Here is an 18791-nt window from a genome sequence, read left to right on the forward strand (position 1 = left end):
TCCTCCCGGGCCCTGCTCTGACAAAATCCTCAGCACCCAGCCCTCTCGGCTTGGCTCGTGGGTGTCCTTTCTCCAAAGCAGCCACAGGTGCGTACTGCAGGCCTTCCACCCCACCCCAAATGACCGGGGTGGCATCGAGCAGGAGTTCCCACACCCTGGCGAACACCTCCTCCTCTGTCCCAGGCTCAGTGGAAGAGCCTCCCTCCTCCAGAGGCTGGTCCTTCCGACCCAGCTTGGGCTCTGCGTTCTTCCACCATCCTGCCCCGCAGAGGCTGCGCCCTTGCCTTCCACGCTCCGTGATGCCCACTGCCATCCCACCCAGCCACGACCTGACATGGCTGCTGCCAACTCCAATGGGCACTTTCAGGTTCGGACCCTTTCAGGTTCGGACCCTGCCTGTCTGCTCTGCAGCCCTCTGCGTGTCAGATCCCCCGCCTCTCCTTCTTGAAACCTACATCCTCGAAGGTCACCCCCGGTTCCCAACCTATACCACCTCATCCCTAAGCCCCTGGGCACCCACCCCTGCTTCCAGCCCACGACCTGTCCTCTCACCTCTGCCCTTGGTATCCAAAGGCCCACTGAGCAGGGCCACTTGGACGTCCCGGACGTCCCACAGGTACCTCAAACTCAACACACCCTCAACACGCCATACCGCTGACCAAGTGTGTTTCCCCCGATCCCTGCCTAGAGGCGGGGGCTGCCCACCCGGGGCTGCCCCGCTGCTCTGAGGGCCACCGGCAGGCTCTCACCCTGGCATCCGCGGTCTGGGCCACTTCCCGGATCTTTTTCACCCAGTCCTGCAGCTCCTCCTGCGAGTCGGCAGCCACATCGAGGGACCAGTGTGCCACCGACGCCATGCTGACGGAGAAGACGAAGAGCCGGTTGTTCTTGCCCTCGGGACGGATGGCTGGGAGGGAGGGAGGGAGAGGAGCGCAGAGATGGGGACAGACGTGCCTCAGTCCCCACCCCACACCCCGTGAGGCGGCACTGCTCTGCCAGGCCCGCCTCACAGCTGAGGACGCTGCAGCCCCGCAACAAGTCACTGCCACTCAGGGCCGCGTGCCCCTCCCCACCCCGTCCCCAAGCCTCTGTCAACCCAGGGACCAGCCCATCAGGACCGTGGGCGTCAGCTCGCCAGCGGCACCCTCCACAGCACCTGCACGGGGCGAGCATGCAGGGGTCAAGGCCAGGGGTGAAGAAGGGAGCCTGGGCGTCAAGAGTGTATCCAAGAATGGGGAGAGCTCAGGGTGAGGGCAGCCCTTAGGGGTCCGGCCATCGGCTTTCTCTGTTGGGGCCTGAAGAGGGCCACCAGGGACTGCGTGACCCTAAGGGGCAGAGAAGGGGCTTGGGGGCTCACCTATCTGACAAGCCGGCACATCCAAGACCCCCCGCAGCAAGTCCCCCAGGGGGCTGTTCTCGTCCAAGTGCTGCAGGAGGCAAAGCCCACGGACGGTCAGCACGCCCACTGTGCCCACATGTGCACACGCGGGAAATACATCTGACAAGTGGGCGTGTGAACGCACGAGCATGGCCCACGTTTATCAGAGACCGCGGGGCAGACGGGACCGCACGTGAGGGGCTGTGCACGCGCAGGCACGCTAACCCTGCCCGTGGTGGCGTGTGCACAGGAAGGGAGTCTGGGGACAGGAGCCCCGTCCCACGGACGGGGCTCTGGTCTCACCTCCCTCTCAGGCTCCAGGGCCGCAGGGCTGACCATCTCTTCCACGTAGTTCGACGGGAACCACAGCTGCTTCTTCCCACCATAGTCACCACGCCACCTGGGGAAGCCGCAGCATGATGATCCCTAGCAGCCACCCCAAACCCCCCAGAGGAGGGCAGCCCTGCAGGTGCACCTTGGGGCCCGTGCAGGCCCGTGCCGCCCAAGCCCCTCTCACTGTCCACGCCGCCGGCGCCCAGGATGCCTGGCCCCGCACCACGGGCTCTCAGCTGGCTCACCAGCCTCCTTCCTGCTTCTCCACGTTCTGGATGATGGCGCTCTTGGTGAAAGTCAGCTCGTCCTCTCTCTGGGCCTTGTAGTCGAAGAGAGCTTTGACAGCGCACTGCGGGGAAGAGAAGCACCGGTCAAAGCAGACGGGCCCTCCCCCTCCTCTCCTGACCTGCGGCCGCACGCACATGTGCTGGGGCTGCCCAGCTGGGGCTCAGGTGCCACCGCCAGTGACCCAGCCTCACTACCGTCCTCAGCCCGGGCCTGTGGGAGGCTCCAGGGCAGGTGGGATGGGAGAGCAGGGCCTCTGCCAAGGAAGCTCCTCAGGGTCCGGGGAGAACCTTGCAAGCCCCTGCCCGGGGCCCCAGGAGCCAGGCCAGGAGGCTAGGAAGGGAGTGTCTGCAGGTGCTGAGTGCCTCGTCTGGGACCGGAAGCCTTGCGGTGTGCCCGGGACCCCATCATTCCTCATCTGCAAAGTAGGAGAAATCTTCTCCCAGGCTCCCTGGCTGCTGAGGAAAGGGGGTGAGGAAAAGGGCACCGCTCCTTACCCCTTAGAAAAAAGCCCTGACAGAGAGCTCCACAAGGTGAGGGAGGGAGGGAGGGGCAGAGAACACCGTCTTCTGGCCAGTGTGCCCCACCCCCACCTCACTGCCCCCAGGGAGAAAACGGGGGTCACCTGGGGAGTAGTCTGGAAGGGTCGGTGCTGACCCCCAGGGACGGGGCTGGGGAGGGGTCGGCGCTGGGAGAGACGCGGTCGTACACCAACCGCACACCTCTCACCCCCTCTCGGGCCTCGGAAAACCACAAACACCACTTCTCCCCGAAGACCGCAGGCGGCCCTGGGCAGAGAATGCAAGCCCCAGGCAGCTGGAGACGCTCCCCAGCTGCCTGCGCCCAGAGCCCGAGGTTGCACCTTGAAAGTCGGCATGGGGTTCGCCTCCACGTAGAAGCCGGGGTTGCGGCCCTCATACAGGGCCCCGTAGTCAGGCTCCTGGAAACGGGACAGAAGGGGCTTTGTTAACGCCCAGAGGGGAAAGTGGCTGCTGGCTTCTGTGTCCCCTCCCCTCCTCACCGGGCCAAGTCTGCCGCCTTCATGCACCTGGTCCGCCAGGGTCCCCCAACCTCAGGGGCCTGGCCTCACCCCTCCTCTCTCTGCCCTCGCGCCCACGGCTCCAAAGTCTCAGTTCCTGAAGCCCCCCTGCGCCTGCCCCAGGCCCCCAGCACACTTCTCTCACACCCCAGCCCCAGCAGGCGGCAGCCCTTGCCTAGGCCACCCAGGTCCAAGGACAAGAGTCTCAAGTGGATCTTCTGCGCTGGACCCCTTCCTCTTCCCCACGGCCACACCTCTGGCCCAGAGCCCTTGGGGCTCCTGCCCCACAGCCCTGCCTTCCTCCAGCGCTGGTCTCGCTCCACAACCGTGCCTCTGTAGCCTACGCGCCCCTGCCCTGGGGACAGAGGCTGGTCTGCGCCCAGCCCCGGGCAGACCCTCTCCCTGTGTGAGCCCTAGGACCTCCGCACCCCACATCCTGGCCCACGGGGATCTCTCTGCTGGACGCCTGCCCCCACCTCTTCACCCGGCCAGCTTGTGCCTGTCCCTATAGACGCCACTCAAGAGGCCACTCCCTCCAGGATGCCTTCCTGGCTCCAGCTGGGCTAGCTGGCCCTCCCAGCAGCACCGCAGCCCGCGGGCCTCTCTGCTCCCCACATCCACAGCACCCCGGGACCGTCAGGTGCGGCCTGCCCCGCCCCGCCTCCCAGGCTCTCACCGCTGTGCCGATCTTCTCCAGCGCCTCCTCGTTGATGGGATACCGTAGCTTCATCTTGCGGTACAGGGGGTGCTTCTCGTAGTAGCTGACGAGGTCCACGAGGCTGTCAAACTCTGAGTTGCCCAGCATCACGGTCTGGCCCTCCTGCTGGACGCGGCAGTGCTTGATCTTGCCCTCAGCCCTGAAAGGGACCGAACAGCCACACAGGGTCAGGGCAGCCTGGACCAGGCATGCCCGCACCGCCCCAGCCCCCCAGGGGCACCCCCTCACCGGAAGGAGATGGCGTAGGAGTTGGGCTCATTCCGTTTCCGCACCAGGAAGGCCCCGTCCCGGGGTACACGCATCAGCATGTGCTCGGCCTGCGCTCTGGTCAGGCTCGCGTGGTACCACCTGTGGACGGGCCCGAGTCAGCCCCAGCCACCACCCCCGGGTTCCCGCCCTGTCCCTGTCCCCGCCCTCACTCTTTGCTCTCGTGGGCGTTGGTCTGCGGGACGGGCTCTGAGAGGCGCATCTCAAATTCGTTGCAGCGCAGAGGCACCTGCTGGTAGTGTGTGATGAGGTCGTAGAGTGAGTCGAAGACGAGGTTGTCTGTCAGGAAGAACTTGGGGGTCCCTGCGTCCTGCCGGGAGTGGATCCGGCAGTGCTGGACTTTGCCATTCCGCCTGAGGGGACACGGGGAGGCAGTGAGCAGCAGGCCGGGACACACGCCACGCTCCACCTGCGGCGAGGCACCAGGCCTCAGGCAGGAGACACCCTGAGGACGGCTCAGGTGGGGGCGGCCCTCTAGGGGCTCCGCGCTAACTGCAAGCGCGTGTGCGCGTGACGCACTGTGGGACCTGGCCACCCCTGCCGGCGTCGGATCCACGTGTGCACGCGCTGGGAGGGTTACCAGAAGGAGAGGGTGTAGTCGCCCACGAAGGTCTCGCTCTCACGCACGAGGAAGGAGCCGTCGGGGGCCCCGGTCTCGATGCAGTACTCCGTGAGCAGGCGCTCGGCGATGTGCCGCCCATCCCGTCCCGCCCCGAGCTTCCCGTGAAACCACTTCTCGTTGGAGTGCAGCTCTGTGCTGCCACTGGCCTGCAAGGCAGAGGGCGACGGCAGAGACGCTCGGTGACTCTGATCCCAGCCCAGCCCCCGGCCCTGGGCCAGCCCCTCACCTCCTTGGGCTCCTCCTCGTCCTCGTTGCCCTGGTCACTGCTGGTCTCCTCGGAGTAGTAGATCTTGCTACTGGTCAGAACGAAGTAGTGGGGATACCACTCCTGGAAGAGGCGGGAGCGAGGCCTGTGAGCAGAGCCCTCTCACCACCCTGCCCCTCAGGCCCAGCCAGGCCCAGCTCTCACGTGGTTCACGGGGTCCTCCAGGTAGAGGATGCCATTCTTGATGGAGTTGCTGATGTCGTTCTCAGAGTACATCACGGACGTAGGCACCTCTTCATAGGCACTGCCCTCAGCCAGCTTCTTGTGCTGTGGGGGACAGGCCATGATGTGGCTTCCCAGGCCCAGGCCCAGAGCCCCACCTCCTCACCCAGGCCTGGACCCACAGATGGAGTGGAGGAGTGGGGCCCCCAAAGCCCTACCTTGATGAGGATCTTCCTCTTGAGCTGGCTGGGTGAGGGGAGCCCGTCAGCGGCAATGTCCACGGGCTTGGTGAGGAGTGTGTCCCCGAGCACCTTCTTGAAGTACTGGGCCATGTTCCTCTGCTGGGCGATGCTGCAATGGTCCTCGATGGACAAGATGACTGGGTACCTGCAGGGTGGGGGACCAGCGCGTAACACAGATCCTGCAATTCCGAGGAGTCACGGCTCAGACCCTCACAGAGTGAGGTGTTAGGAGCCTAGGGCCCAAGGTCCTTTCTAGAGGGGAGCCACCCCAGAGAAGAGGCAGGCCCTGGCCACTGTGGGGGGTAGGAGAGGGGTCTAGAGAGGCACTTTTGGGTGCAGCAGAAACCAAGGGCTGGGACTGTTGCAGACAGGTGTCCCCAGAGTTGATCTCGTCGTGGAGGCTGCCCCATCAGCAAGGAGAGACATCCTACACCCAAGGTCGGGAGAGGTGACAAGCAGCCTCCAAATTTAGCTACTGGGGGACCCCGGTGACCCCCTCAGTGAGGTGGGAGAGACTAGTGACCCCGTGTTGCGGGGAACAATAGGAACTGCAGAGTGAGACACAAGGAGCACAGACAATTCTCTGGATTGTGACAGGAAAGGAGCTGGCAGGGCAATGGCCTTGAGAGCCCAGGGTTAAGGAATTAATTTTGAGGATGAGAAGAACTTGACTGTGTTCCACAGGCTGAGAAGGATCCATGGAGTGAGCAGGTGGGCCAAGCGTGCAGTAAGTGAATGGCTCGGGAAGGCTGGGCTCCAGCAGGTGGCAGGAGGTGGAAGGCAGAGAGGGGGGGCAGCGCATTCAAGGGACCCAGGAGAGAGCTGCAGCTGAGCCACGCCACTCACTCTGAGGCCACAAAGGCGTGCTCCTTGATGGTGTGCAGGACGTCTGAGAACTTGATCTTGGTGGTCAGGGTGTGTCCATGGTAAATGACTGGCATCCCGTCTGGACCGTCCCAGCAGTCCACTGGGGAGCAAGCAAGGTGACCAGAGTCAAGCGGGCAGGCCTCCCCCCCGCCCCCCCCACAACCTAGCCCCCACGCACACTCGATGCAGCGGCAGCCCATCCGCAGGCAGCGGGCGTAGGCTTCCAGGGAGGACTCGCTGGAAAACTGGTCCCCGGTCAGGTACCTGGACAGGGAAGCAGGGCGGGGTGGTCAGGCGAGACCCACCTCTGGGGGTCGGGTGTGGGCCAAGGGAGCCACTCACGTGTTGTGGGAGGAGGAGATCCAGTAGTGGGACAGCGGGTTGTTCATGGCGTCGGGGCACACGGCGTCCAGCTGTGAATTCCATATGCTGTTCTCCTTGGAGAACAGGAAGGTGACGAACTGCCCAGGAGCAAATGCGCAGAGAAGAGAAGATGAGCCCCTGCCCTGGGCCACGGCACAGGGTGACACGGGAGAGAGTGCTCAATCCAGGTCGGGGGCACGACAGACTGCGGGAGGGACCCGGCCAGGCTCCAGAGGGCCCGTCTGCTCCCTGATTCCCCGATGGAGGGTGAGGGGCAGGGCTCACCTCGTCCAGGAAGAAGTAAGGCTCCTCGATCTCTCGCAAGGGGTCTCGGAGAAAGCTGAGCATGAACTCCTGCACCTGGAGCCGGTCGACAGCCCATAGCTCCTGATGGGTGGGAGGGTGGGGCATGTGAGGGGCCTCCACCCGGTGGTGAGCCCAGCCCCTCAGGCAGCACCCTGGCCCAACCCCAGCCCAGTCCTACCCCCTGGTACTCGAGGAGGAACTGCTGGAACTCAGGAAGGGACACCCGGCAGAGCTCCGGCCGCTCCCCCGCCCTGCGGGAGAGAAGGGAAATGCCTGGCGGCCGGCTGGCTAGCGTGGGCCACAGACAATGAGGGGCCCCTGGGAAGGCAGGGCCCAGCTCCCGGCCAGCACAGCCGCCCAGAATGGGCCAGCAGGGCTCCCCTGCTCCCGCTGCCTCCCACCTGCATCGGGAATCAACCAGGGGAGGGACGAAGGGCCCCGGGGAGAACCCCACCTCCCCAACTCAAACCAAACCTCAGGGCACTGGCTTCCAGGAAGGGGAGGTCCATCTGCAGGAGACAGAACCAGGTCAGCACGAGAGCCCCTGGGAGGCCACGTGGGGAAGGGGCTCTCAGGAAGAAAGCCTGGGGCAGCAGAAAGGGGCAGGCCTCACAAGGAGAAAAGCTGGAGAAATGGCACCCAATCGCCCCCAAGCAGGGCAGCAGGGCTGAGGCAATCGGGGCTCGGGAGGGAGAGCAGGGTAGGGGCGGTGGGGGCAGGTGGCTCATGCACCGTCTTCTGGGCGCTGTACATAAGGCTGCGGTACAGCTGAGCAAACTGCCCGTAGGTGATGTCGCTGGTGCGCTGCTCCAGGTCCTGTGAGGCAGAGTGGGACTTCTGGTCAGGCCTCCCGCAGGGCTTGGGGCAGCCGGCCTCCCCACCCGCCTGCAGACGGCCCCCCGGCCCTTACCGTCAGCCGCTCTCGGAGGAAGCGCATGTTGGGGACCCGGTAGTTGACTTGGGACAGCATGTTCTTCAGGTCCTTGGCTGATATACTGAGGAAACAAGGACAACGCCAGTGGCCTCACCCCACCTCTCACGACCTCTGACCTGTGGGCTGAGTCCACCTGGGGCTGAACAGGTAAACAACACTACTGTGGGACTCGCAGTCCTGACGGTGAGGCTGGCTCAGAACCATGGGGTAACCAAGGGAAGTCCCTTCCTTTCTCTGGGCCTCGGTCTCCTCAGCTGAGCGAAGGAAAAGCTAGGATTCTGGCAAGGAGGGGTCACCAGGCTCAGTGAAGTGGGTCAGGACGGGGCAAGGGGAGCCCATCTTCGGGCCGCCCTCCCACCAGCACCGCTCAGCCCGCACGTCTGGGCCCTCAGCTCTCCCAGGGACAGAGAGGCAGCCACTACTGCGGGACCTCCAGGCTCCTTCCACCTCACTCTCAAACTCCCTGAGAGGGGCAGGCAGCTCACAGGACTCCCGCCCACTGCCCCTGGGAGTCGGGGCCTCCGAGGGGAGGAGGGGGAGGATCCTTCTCAGCCCAAGACCACTGCTGGCAGTGGGGCACCCTCCCGGGGCCTGACCGGGAAGCACCCCTGCCCGAGAATGGGGCAGAGGACAGTGCTGGGCCTGGCAACAGGATGAAAACGGTGGGGAGAGGGCAGCCCTCCTTCCTGGAGGTGGTGGCGGTGGGGAGGGGAATGTGGGCGCCCCTCCTTCTCTTGCCCAAGGGCCTGGCAGGCAGCACCAAAACTCGCTGAGGGGTCCAGCCCTGCCCTGGGCGGTCCTGCTATCTATCAGCCCGTGCTGTTCAGCAAGCGCTTGCCTGGTCTCAGTCACCCGGGGCCGGGCTGCCAGGGTCCTCACTGGGCAGGTTAGGGAACTTGCTGCGTCATCAAGCTTCCCTTCTGTGGACTCCTTGCCATCAGCATTACACGCAGCTTGTTGCCACTCCCCCCAGAACACCTGTCTGCCCTGCCTCCTCTCCAGCCACTGCCCCTTCTCTGCTCCTCTTCACAGCAGTGCCTTAAAGGAGAGACCCAGGCTCCTTTCATTTCCTGAACCCCATCCCCTCTGCCCACACTGCCTGCCTCAAGGTCACCAACGGCCTCTGTGCTGTCAAGTCCAAGGAGCACCTCTCGGTCTTCCCCACACGTGACAAGGCCTGGCTCAGCTGACCACCCCCCTCTTCCCTGGGCTTCCAGAGCTCCACACCCTCCGATTTTCCTCTTTACTCTCAAGCAGCCACTTCCCTTGGCTGGCTCCTCTCCTCACCTCCCCAGTCCCCAGTGTTCAGGCAGCATGGGCCTGGGATCAGCCACCAGCCTCCTTCCCTTTTCTTGCCAAGGTTACCCCCAGGCATCTCCAGCCTCGTGGCCTTCCAAATCACCCACGTGCTCCTCAGGTTCCAGCTCCAGCCCGACTTCTCCCCTGAACTCGTCCTACGCACATGCCTGCTCAACATCTCTACCTGAACATCTTAAGGGTATCACAGGACTTCACCCACTCAAATGTGCACCTTCCACAGCCTTCCCCATCTCAGTCAATGGCAACTCCACCTTTCCAGATGCTCATGCCAAAAAGCTTTTTACCGTAAACCTCAACTCTCTCTCACCCCAAAATCAATCTGCTAGGAAATGCTATTGGGCTCTATCTTCAAAATACAGCCCAGCCAAAATCCACCCCCTTCCTAATACCCCACCCTGACCCAGTCTTCTTCACCCCGAGCGTTGGAGTTGCTCCCTGAGTTCTCCACTCCACCTGCCCTGGACTCTCCAAGCGCAGCTAGCAGTTCTGTGCAACTGAACCCGGGTCACGTCACGCTTCTCTTCAACACCCTCCGTGGTGTCCACCTCTCTCCCAGTCAACGGTCCTTATCATCCATCACCCAGCTTTTGTCCTGCACCTCTCTGTAGCCCCTCTGGTAGTCACACCATGGCCTCAAAGCCGTGAGCTTCAAAGCACCCCAAACACACACACACTACGGGACACCCAGAGCCAGTTCTGCACCGCCTGTCTCTGCCCACAGTGGCAGGGCACGTGGCTTATCGTCCCTGGCCTCTCCTGCCAACTCGCACAAGGCCATCAGAGGGCTTTCTGCAGGAAGCTCCTTGTGCCAGGAACCGCCTGCCCACACTGCTTGAGGCAGGTCCTCCTGTTCTCCAGGCAGCTGCCTGGAGGTGGGCTATTGCTCTGGCGGCCCCAACCCACCCTGCTGGGCTAGAACCACAGCGCAGGACCCACCGATCCTCACGATTCCGGTCCACTGAGTAGAACTGCTTCCGCAGCCACCTGGAGGGAGAGAAGCCTGAGGTGAGGCCCAGGCTTAGGGAGGAGACCAGCAGGCAGGCTCTGGGCACAGAGGCCTGAGTCCCTGCCCTGCTCCCCAGAGCCCGATGCCCCAACCCTAAGCACGTCTGGGGGTGGTTCTTACCTCTCAATCTGCAAGGGTGTGGCCGCCTGCAACGTATCCTCCATCAGCCAAGTCAGGCCCTTGATCCACATGTTCACTTCGTCCTCAGACGTAGCTATGAGCAAGGGGCAAAGAGCTGAGCCTGGGGCCAGGGGCTGCTCCCCTTAACTCCTCCACCTCCTCAGCTCCCACCTTGCAGGCTCAGGGTCTTCAGGCGGAATTCCATTCCATACAGGATGACAAAGCAGTGTGACTGGTCCGGTCGAAAAGCAGGATCCTCTTGGTAGCGATCGAAGTCCCGTGAGGTCTTCCCCGGGCGGATCTCCTTGATTTCTCGAATGTCAACTAGGAAGGCAGGGAAGAGGTCAAGGTCAGGCTGAGGTCTCTCAGGGTCAGCACTGAAACGAGGGCAGCCTTGTCTCCCCACTCATTCCCACACTCTCCTCATGGAGGACCACAAAGAGAGACCCCCCCAACCCCGGGAAGGGGGGCAGAGTCAAGACCACTCAGTCCTACTGGGAGACAGAAGAGAACTGGGCTGAGTCTAAGGACAGAGCTCTGCTAAAAGCTGAGCGTCTGCGGGAATAGGAATCTCCGTCCTGTGTACCTTCCCTCGCTGACAATACAGGCAGGTCACTGACCTGGGAAAGAGCTGGACTCTACAAAGAGAAATGGGGACCCACGGCTGTTCTGTGAGGACCATTTCCTGACACAAAAGTACACAAACTGAGTCATAAAGTCCCAAGGGCAGGCCTGGGGCTGGGCAGGCCCAAATGGGTTTCAGGGTCCATAGGAGGAAGGAGGGGATTGGGCCAAGAGAACTGGTGCAGCCTGACGGCTCACCCCCGAAATATCCCTGAGCAAGACCCAGCAAAAGCAGCGGCTGCCCACGGATGGCTCCCATTCTGGCCTCACGGCACAGACTGGGGAAGCACCCAGGTCAGAGTGGCAGATGAACCGCCTCAGCCACTAACTCTGAGACGACACTGAGTGACTCATTTAACTTCCCTCCATCTCGGTTTTACTATCTCTAGAGCAAAGAGCTTGACTGAATTTCTCTAGAAGGCAGGGTGGCAGAAAAGACCTGTGTGGGCCCTGGGGTGGGCCTGCTGGGACTAGACTCCTGGCTCCACCTCACCTTAGCTGCGTTACCTCAGCAGAGTGACAATCACTCTGACCCCACTGCTTCCCCCTGTGAACGCAGGTAACAGACTGCGGCACCTGGAGGTGTTGCTAAGCTCAAAAGTCCTGACAGCCCAGAGCGCCCAGCCCTGTAGGTGGCACACGGTGGGCACTCATTCAAGCCTCCCTCCCCCTCCCTCAGCCCTGTCATCTTTGGTGGTCTGTGGTCTGCACAGGCAGTCGGAGCAGGCACACAGGTTGTGACCCCAGGCCTGGAGAGGGCCCGGCTGCACACTCACACCGTCCCCGGGTGCTGGCTGGGACCCTGCACAGAGGGCACACTTTCCAGCCAGATAAAGAGACAGATTTAGGGAGGTCAAAAGAGAGAAGCCTGGCTTAGCCGCCAGAAATGACTGAGCGCTCCCTTGGCTTGAGAGCCTCTTCAAATGCTCTCGACCCAGACTGGCCCGGAAGATCTGGAGCGAGAAGCGCTGCCAGCATGCTGCCTGGCCCACCTCCCCCCAGAGCCCTCCGGGCCCGAAGCGCACAGCACCCCGGCTGGAATGTTCTAAGAGGCCCAATCCCAAGGCCTTCTTCCTGTCCCTCTAGCCACAGCTGTGCTCCACCTATCCCACCTCAAACAGTGGCATCGCCTCCAGCCCCAGGCCCAGCTCCCCTGCCAGAACACTGCCGCTTCTCCCTGGGCCCTGCTCCCGTGCCCCCGGCAACCCTCAGAGGCCCAGTCCTCCCGCTGAGGGCCCCGCTATCCTGCCCCCCAGGTCTCACCAGACAGCCGTCCTTCTTGAGCCTACGAATCTGTACAGGACGCTGTTCTGACCCCTCCTGAGGTTGCTCAGTACGGAGAACCCACTCCTTCCCCAGCCTTCGAGGCCCCTGTGAGGGGGCTCCAGTGATTTACCGCTACTTCTGCCCTCCCATCTTCTCTGCTCCATCCCACCTAAGCTGGACTGAGGGCAAGAACTGTCCTGTTTCCTGTCCCCCATTTCACCTTGCTCCCTAGCCAGGGGCTGTCTACCCCCGAGACTCCACTCTCTCCCACCAAAGACCCAATGTGGAAGAGCCTTCCTGCAGTAATCACGCCCTTGACACCCGGGGGCACTACGTGTGTGTTTGTTCTTCAATCTCTCCCAGGCCGGGCAAGGCCACCCAGTGCTTGCTGAATGACTGAACAAACAACGGAAAAAGCAGGCACACCACTGGGGGGAGGGGTAGCACAATGGTTTTTAAAATGAAGAGTTATGCTCAGGTAAAAACAGAGGGTGGGTGGGGAGGGAGACTGGGTCACAAAGACCCAGCCTGAGAAGACAGGGTTCCCAAAGATGGAAGGAGGAGCCGAACAGGGGAAATGCCCAGATCAGAAACTGCAGAATAACCACAAACCTTGCCCTCTGAAACAGAAACCAGCATGCTTTTCCGGTGCAGAGCTGCTGACACCCCACTCCCACACCTCTCACACAGGTACACGACCTCACACACACAATGCATACAGGCCAACGGGCCCTGTGTGGTCCACAGCCTGGGCCCTTCTGCGCAGCTGCCCACCAGTGATCAGAGGTAGTTAGTCCACGATGTGGCTACCGCCCGGCAAGCAACTGCAGGGTCAGTCTGAAGCCTGCTGCCAGGCCACCTGCAGCACCCCACACGTGTGCTGCATATGCACACACACGTACACACAACACGCACTGCCAGCGGGTCCTAGGTGCCCTGTGGCCTGCCCCGTGCTCCTGAGTACATTTCCAGTGAGACCGTGCCGGAAGCAAAAGAGGCTCCCACCCAAAACAGGGACCCGGGAGGCACACAACAGCTCCGGGCCAGGTGCCCAAGTCTCCCAGGCTCCTGCTGGCCACACAAGGCCCCTTGTACTTCTGCCCACTGGAGGTGCCAGCCCAGCCCTCAGGCCCTCCAAGTCCATCAAGCCAACCGCAGGCTGGAAGGACAAGACACCAGGGTGAGAGGCGCTACCAGGTTCTTAAAAGCTGCATCCTGTGTGACCTCCCGCCTCCCAGAATAAATACAGCAGGGTCCTCTTCCTGAGAGCCAGGACCGGTTGCCCAGGGACTGCCATCAAGGGGAGGAGACCCCCTGGGACAGGCACGGCCTCTGCCCTGCAGGGTCTAGGTCAGGGCAGGAAGAGAGACCCTCTCAGGACTTGGGAGCTCGGGGGAGGGAGGAAAACTGCTTAGAGGAGCAGGAAACCCACGACCCAGCACTCATTCCCACATAGAACCACGGAGAATAACATTCAAGGGACATGGGGAAAAGAGAAGCCAGTGGTGCTGGGAGGCCCTGGCTAGGCTGGAGATGGGGGAACTCTCTGAGGACAAGGGCAGGATCCCACAACCAGGGGCCTGCAGCCAGGCTGGGCTGACGTGCAGCAGAAGGGAGTAGGGCTTTCGTTTATGACAAAGGCCCACCCCCAAGCTCACCCAAACCCTAGAGGGCCTGGGGGGCCCATCAGCACAACCCAGCTAGCTCAGCCCATTAGGAGCCATGGAGGGCTCATTCCTCTAAGGACCAGGTCCCCAAGGCCCACACAGAGGCCCCCAGGAACAGTGTGGGTATTACCGTTCCAAGAAAGGCCATGGCAGACAGCGACAAGCCTGGGCAGTGAGGGGGACTCTGTTCCTGGCATTTAATCACCCACAACTCTCATGAAGAAATAGACTAGCCCTCCTCAAGAGGCTCTGGGCTAATGAGGGACCACCGCACCTGGACCAGGGACTGGCCTCTCATGCCAGCCCTAAGGGCTGAGGACCTGCTCACAGGCCAGGCTGCCTCCTCCCACTCTTTCAGGAAGCCTTCCCTGACCATCCCCTTCCTGAAGGCTGCCCAGGCCCAGCAGAGGAGAACCACACAGATCTTAAATTCTAGCTGTGAGGTCCTGGGCAGTCCCGCTCTTTTTTTTAAAAAATTTATTTATTTTATTTATTTTTGGTTGCGTTGGGTCTTCGTTGCTGCATGCGGGCCTTCTTCTAGTTGCAGCGAGCGGGGGCTGCTCTTCGTTGTGGTGCACAGGCTTCTCACTGTGGTGGCCTCTCTTGTGGAGCACAGGCTGTAGGTGCACAGGCTTCAGGAGCTGTGGCACGTGGGCTCAGTAGTTGTGGCACACGGGCTTAGTTGCTCCGCGGCATGTGGGATCTTCCCAGACCAGGGTTCAAACCCGTGTCCCCTGCATTGGCAGACGGATTCTTAACCACTGCGCCACCAGGGAAGCCCAGTCCCGCACTCTGTTGGCCTCAGTCTCCCCATCAGTAAACTGGGGATTCCTCCTACCTCACTGGGTTGCATAAGGGCCCTGCCAGGAGCCACCAGTCCCAGTGAGGCCTGAAGCTCCCTGCCTGTGTGCCTAGTGCCATTGACATGGGGCCCACGTGAGCCAGCAGCAGGGGAGGAACAGCGGCCACTGCCAGGGCTTTGCTGGGGACAAACCCAAACCTAGGCGAGGTAAAGTTGGCCCACAGCTGCCTTGGCCCGAGGAAAAGAACCCAAGTAGCCATTTCCCCAGCTCCAAAAAGGGTCTCACAGGGATGGGGCACCACAGGGGAAGAGTGGGACTCGTGGAGCCTCCAAGTTCACATCGGTGCACAAGGACATGACATGCTCTCAGCCAGAGGCTACTTCCTGAGCCTCAGCACCGGGCCTGTTGCAGTCACAGCACCTCACCTAAGTACTAGCCAACCCGTGCCAGCACATATCCCGACCTTGCATAGGGTGGGGCACCAGAAGAGAATGCTAACAGGTCTGAAATCACAAACACCTCGTTTCAAATCCTGTTTCTAAGGATACAGCTTGGGCCTCGGGCAAGTCTCTCAGCTCTCAGGTAGCCTGTGGATAAAGTGAAGGTCTTAGTGGGGGTGGGCCTGCCATAAACCCTTCACATGCAGACAGAGAACTACACAGAGAGTCAGCAAAGTGATTTTGCTAGAAAGGGACAAGAGAACATACTGAAAATTAAACCCCTAATGATGAAGATATGGTCAAGAAAACCACCACCACCACCACACACAAAAAAACGAAATGGCACATATCACAAATTTCTGGACATGAAACATGCATTCGTCAAAATATTTCTCTTAAGAGAGTCTTCCCTTTAAGTACGTAAGTTAATTGGTGGAAACTGCAATAGAAACTAACCGTTTCTGCAATAGAAACTAACCATTTCTCCCCAAGAGCACCAGGAGATTCAAAACTAACCGGACTCCCCTGGTGGTGCAGTGGTTAAGCATCCACCTGCCAGTGCATGGGACACGGGTTCGAGCCCTGGGCCAGGAAGATCCCACATGCCGCGGAGCAAATACGCCCATGCGCCACAACTACTAAGCCTGCACTCTAGAGCCCGCGAGCCACAATTACTGAGCCCACGTGCCACAACTACTGAAGCTCGCACCAGCAACGAAGACCCAACGCAGCCAAAAATTAATTAATTAAAAAAAAAAGAAACCAACCGTATAAAAATGCATGTAAATACTTTTTACAACTTAAAATAGCTGTAAGTCATGATAAATACGAAAGTTTTTAAAAAAAACATCCAGAAAGCTTGAAAGAGGTAAGTGAATGTTATCAGGACAGGTCCCTTCCCCTGGGGTTTTCACTGCCCCTGACAGTGGGCTGTGGACGCCCAGCCCTGCAGCACGTCCTGGAGGAAGGTGGGCAAAGCCCAGCACTCCTCAAAAGGGCCCAAGTCCAGTCAGAGCCACGAGATCCAGAGACCCCAGCCCCACATCCGCTCCCAGCGCTCCTCCTACCTCTGAGCCTCTGCATGTGCCAGGCCCACCTCCTCACTTAAGTTTCCATCAGGCCTGGTCCAGTGGCATACCTGGTGCTTCTGCATTCTGGTCACACTGTCTGATGCCTCCTTGGTGTCAAGGCCACTGACCTGTGAGTTCCACAAGGAAGAAACCACATCTGCCTCCTCTCCATTCCCCAAACCCAGGTCCCTTGGGAGGCTTCAAAATGCTTACAGAGTGCTCAGAAGCAGGAATGAACACACGAGAGTTAGACTCCAGAGCTAATTATCTAAGAGGCCACAGATGCTCAAAGAGGGTATCAGGGATGACTTCCTGGAAGACGTGGTGCCATGGGGCAACAAAGGCTGAGGAGCTCCAACAAATATGCAAATGCAGTGGTCAGTGGGGTGACCATGTGGAGAGAAGAAAGAAGGACCAGACACGGGAGTGGGGGTGGGGGGCGGGCGGGCACGGCCCCTGGGGGCCAGAGTAATCTGAAAACACTGGGAGGTTCCTGTACATAGGTTCCTGTAGCCGGTGGGAACCATGGGAAGCTAACGGTGCTTTGGGGAAAACAAAAGAGAAGAGGCAGGGCTCTCTGAGCACCACGCCCTGCTTGGCTCTAAGCCAAGGCCACCAGGAGATTCAAAAGAGCGGGTCCCAAGGGTCGGGAGAGTTGTACAGATCTTCCCAGAAACGATCTCTCATCAATCACATCTTCTCCACATACAGCCTGGGCCAAACAGATGGGCCATTCCCAGTCCCCATCCCGCACGTCAGCCACCTCCTGTACCACCCTCCAAAGAAACTACACATCAGGGCCGGAGAGAGCACAAACGGAGCTGAACTTTCTCCCCCAGAGGATGCTGAGATGGAGGAAGGAAGCCACGAAGGGAAGCGCACTGCCAACCAGCCGATTCCCACAGCCCTGCACCTCTGCTGCCCTACACAGGGAGCCAGAGGCCTCTGCACCCCAGGGTGCCTGGATCGGCCAGGATTATACAGCTTTGACAGAGCCTCACAGCTTGGAAGGAGAAGGCTGGAGGTGGCCAAAGAGGAGACAAGATGTAACCTGCGCACAGGTGGGAAAGGAGTCTGATGCAGCAGGAGCCAGGGCCTGGGATGGCCAGCAGCTTCCATGCCGGCCACCTACTGCTCAAGGACTAGGAGTGAGAGTCCCCCCCACCCCCGCCCAACAGAAACAGTCCAGAGCGGCTCCCAGGGAGAAAGGTGAGAGCGGAGGGGTGGGGAGCTCTCAGCCTCCATTTTACAAAGGACGGATCCCGTCTCAGAGACCCAGGGTCACAGGGTCATGCAGCAAAGGGAAGGTGAGGCCGGGGTTTATCTCCTTCCCATTCCTGTGCAGCAGCACCTTCAAACCAGACCAGCAGGGGCCAGAGGACTAAACCCCTTCCCAGATGCAACAGGGAAGGCCTAGCCAAACCCTGGAGTACAGGGCACACCCAGGGCAGAGCTCAGCATCTGTTCCCGGCTGGGGTTTCGTCCATCACTGTTCCCCAAACACCTGACCGAGAAGAGCAGCCGGCCCCTCTCCCACCTTCATCAACAGGAAAAGGCCATTCGGACAGCTGGACGGGGATCTGTGGGATCCTCCTACACGGAACCCTGCACTCCTACATACTGACTGCTTCAGGTCACAGCTGCCAAGGATCCTCGCCAGTTCATGAATCATCTGGAGTCTAGATTCTAGGTGAACCTCCTCTGTGGAGCAATGAGGAAATGGAGGCTCCCAAGGGTCTTGTCACGGTCACGTGGTAGTTCATGTAGAACCCTCTGCAGCGGCCCCACGGCAGCACCCAGCCTGAACTTGGGTTTGCAGAGAAAAAGCAGGGCAGCCCAGCAAGCCTTCACACCATTCAGGCAGGCAGCCCTCTTCCCTAAGGTGCAGAATTAATCCCACCCATTTCAGAGGTGGGAACAGCATGCCCTGGCCCCAAAGGAAGGAAGGGCAAGGAGGCCCCACCCAAGGACCTCAAAGTTGGGAGAGAGACGAGCAGTTATCCACCGGGCTTGTTCTTTCATTCCATCACCGGGATCAAACTTTCAAACTTCTGTCTGCTCCACGTCAGGCCCTGGGGTGGGTCCTGGATAAACAGAGATCAGTAAGGCATTGGAGTTCCTGCCCCTGAGAAAACCAGAAAGCCCCTGCCCGGTGGAGGAAACAGATGGGGAAGCAGATAACTATGAGGTCCTGCAAAGAGTAGAACAACAGGGAGGTGTCTGTGGCACCGAGGGCCAGAGAAAGTGAGCAGCTGGATGTGGGACGTCTCGGACCGCTCTGGCCACAGAAGGCAGGTCTGGAGGACTGGCCTATCCAGGACTGCCAGGGAGGATCACAGAAGCCAAGGCATCGATGCAGCCATCTGGGGGTTTGGGGAAAAGGGCATTCAGAGTTTCATGGATGAGAGGGGAGGGAAGGTGGGCCTCCACTGGCCATCAACACCACAGTGGGGGCAGGTGCAACAGGGGGCTTGCCCCAGCTTCTCTGCCCGAGCCCACATGACCCCCCAGGCAGCCCCTTGCATGCTGACCTCTGCCCACTCTGCAGGCTGGTGCTGCCCGAGTTCTTTCTAGATGGCCTGTGTCTGCCAGGCCCCCAGCTACAGGGAAGAGGATGAGGGCCCAGCAGGGCCGGGTATCGGAGTGTCCAGGATCTCAAAAGGCCCAACGAAATGCTCCTCATGGTACATTCAG

General features: G+C 60.7%; 1 protein-coding gene across 5 annotated transcripts in view; it reads right to left on the bottom strand.

Moving 5' to 3' along the window:
* Positions 1-18791, bottom strand: part of PLCG1 (phospholipase C gamma 1) — a 36824-nt gene that overhangs the window by 6089 nt on the left and 11944 nt on the right. For all 5 annotated transcript variants that reach the window (XM_082645037.1, XM_082645040.1, XM_082645036.1 and 2 more), the window contains exons 3-25: positions 10399-10551; positions 10228-10321; positions 10038-10085; positions 7758-7842; positions 7580-7663; positions 7322-7356; positions 7026-7098; positions 6827-6928; positions 6521-6639; positions 6357-6442; positions 6158-6278; positions 5288-5456; positions 5052-5174; positions 4869-4970; positions 4601-4788; positions 4173-4373; positions 3982-4101; positions 3712-3892; positions 2859-2936; positions 1957-2060; positions 1682-1778; positions 1358-1427; positions 750-907 (exon numbers count right to left, since the gene is read on the bottom strand). In XM_082645037.1, coding sequence (XP_082501163.1) covers positions 750-907; positions 1358-1427; positions 1682-1778; positions 1957-2060; positions 2859-2936; positions 3712-3892; positions 3982-4101; positions 4173-4373; positions 4601-4788; positions 4869-4970; positions 5052-5174; positions 5288-5456; positions 6158-6278; positions 6357-6442; positions 6521-6639; positions 6827-6928; positions 7026-7098; positions 7322-7356; positions 7580-7663; positions 7758-7842; positions 10038-10085; positions 10228-10321; positions 10399-10551 — 2591 coding nt within the window. The remainder of the gene's footprint in view (positions 1-749; positions 908-1357; positions 1428-1681; positions 1779-1956; positions 2061-2858; positions 2937-3711; positions 3893-3981; positions 4102-4172; positions 4374-4600; positions 4789-4868; positions 4971-5051; positions 5175-5287; positions 5457-6157; positions 6279-6356; positions 6443-6520; positions 6640-6826; positions 6929-7025; positions 7099-7321; positions 7357-7579; positions 7664-7757; positions 7843-10037; positions 10086-10227; positions 10322-10398; positions 10552-18791) is intronic.

Source organism: Mesoplodon mirus (genome assembly GCF_964341445.2).
Source record: "Mesoplodon mirus genome assembly, chromosome: 15".
NCBI classification, from domain to species: domain Eukaryota; kingdom Metazoa; phylum Chordata; class Mammalia; order Artiodactyla; family Ziphiidae; genus Mesoplodon; species Mesoplodon mirus.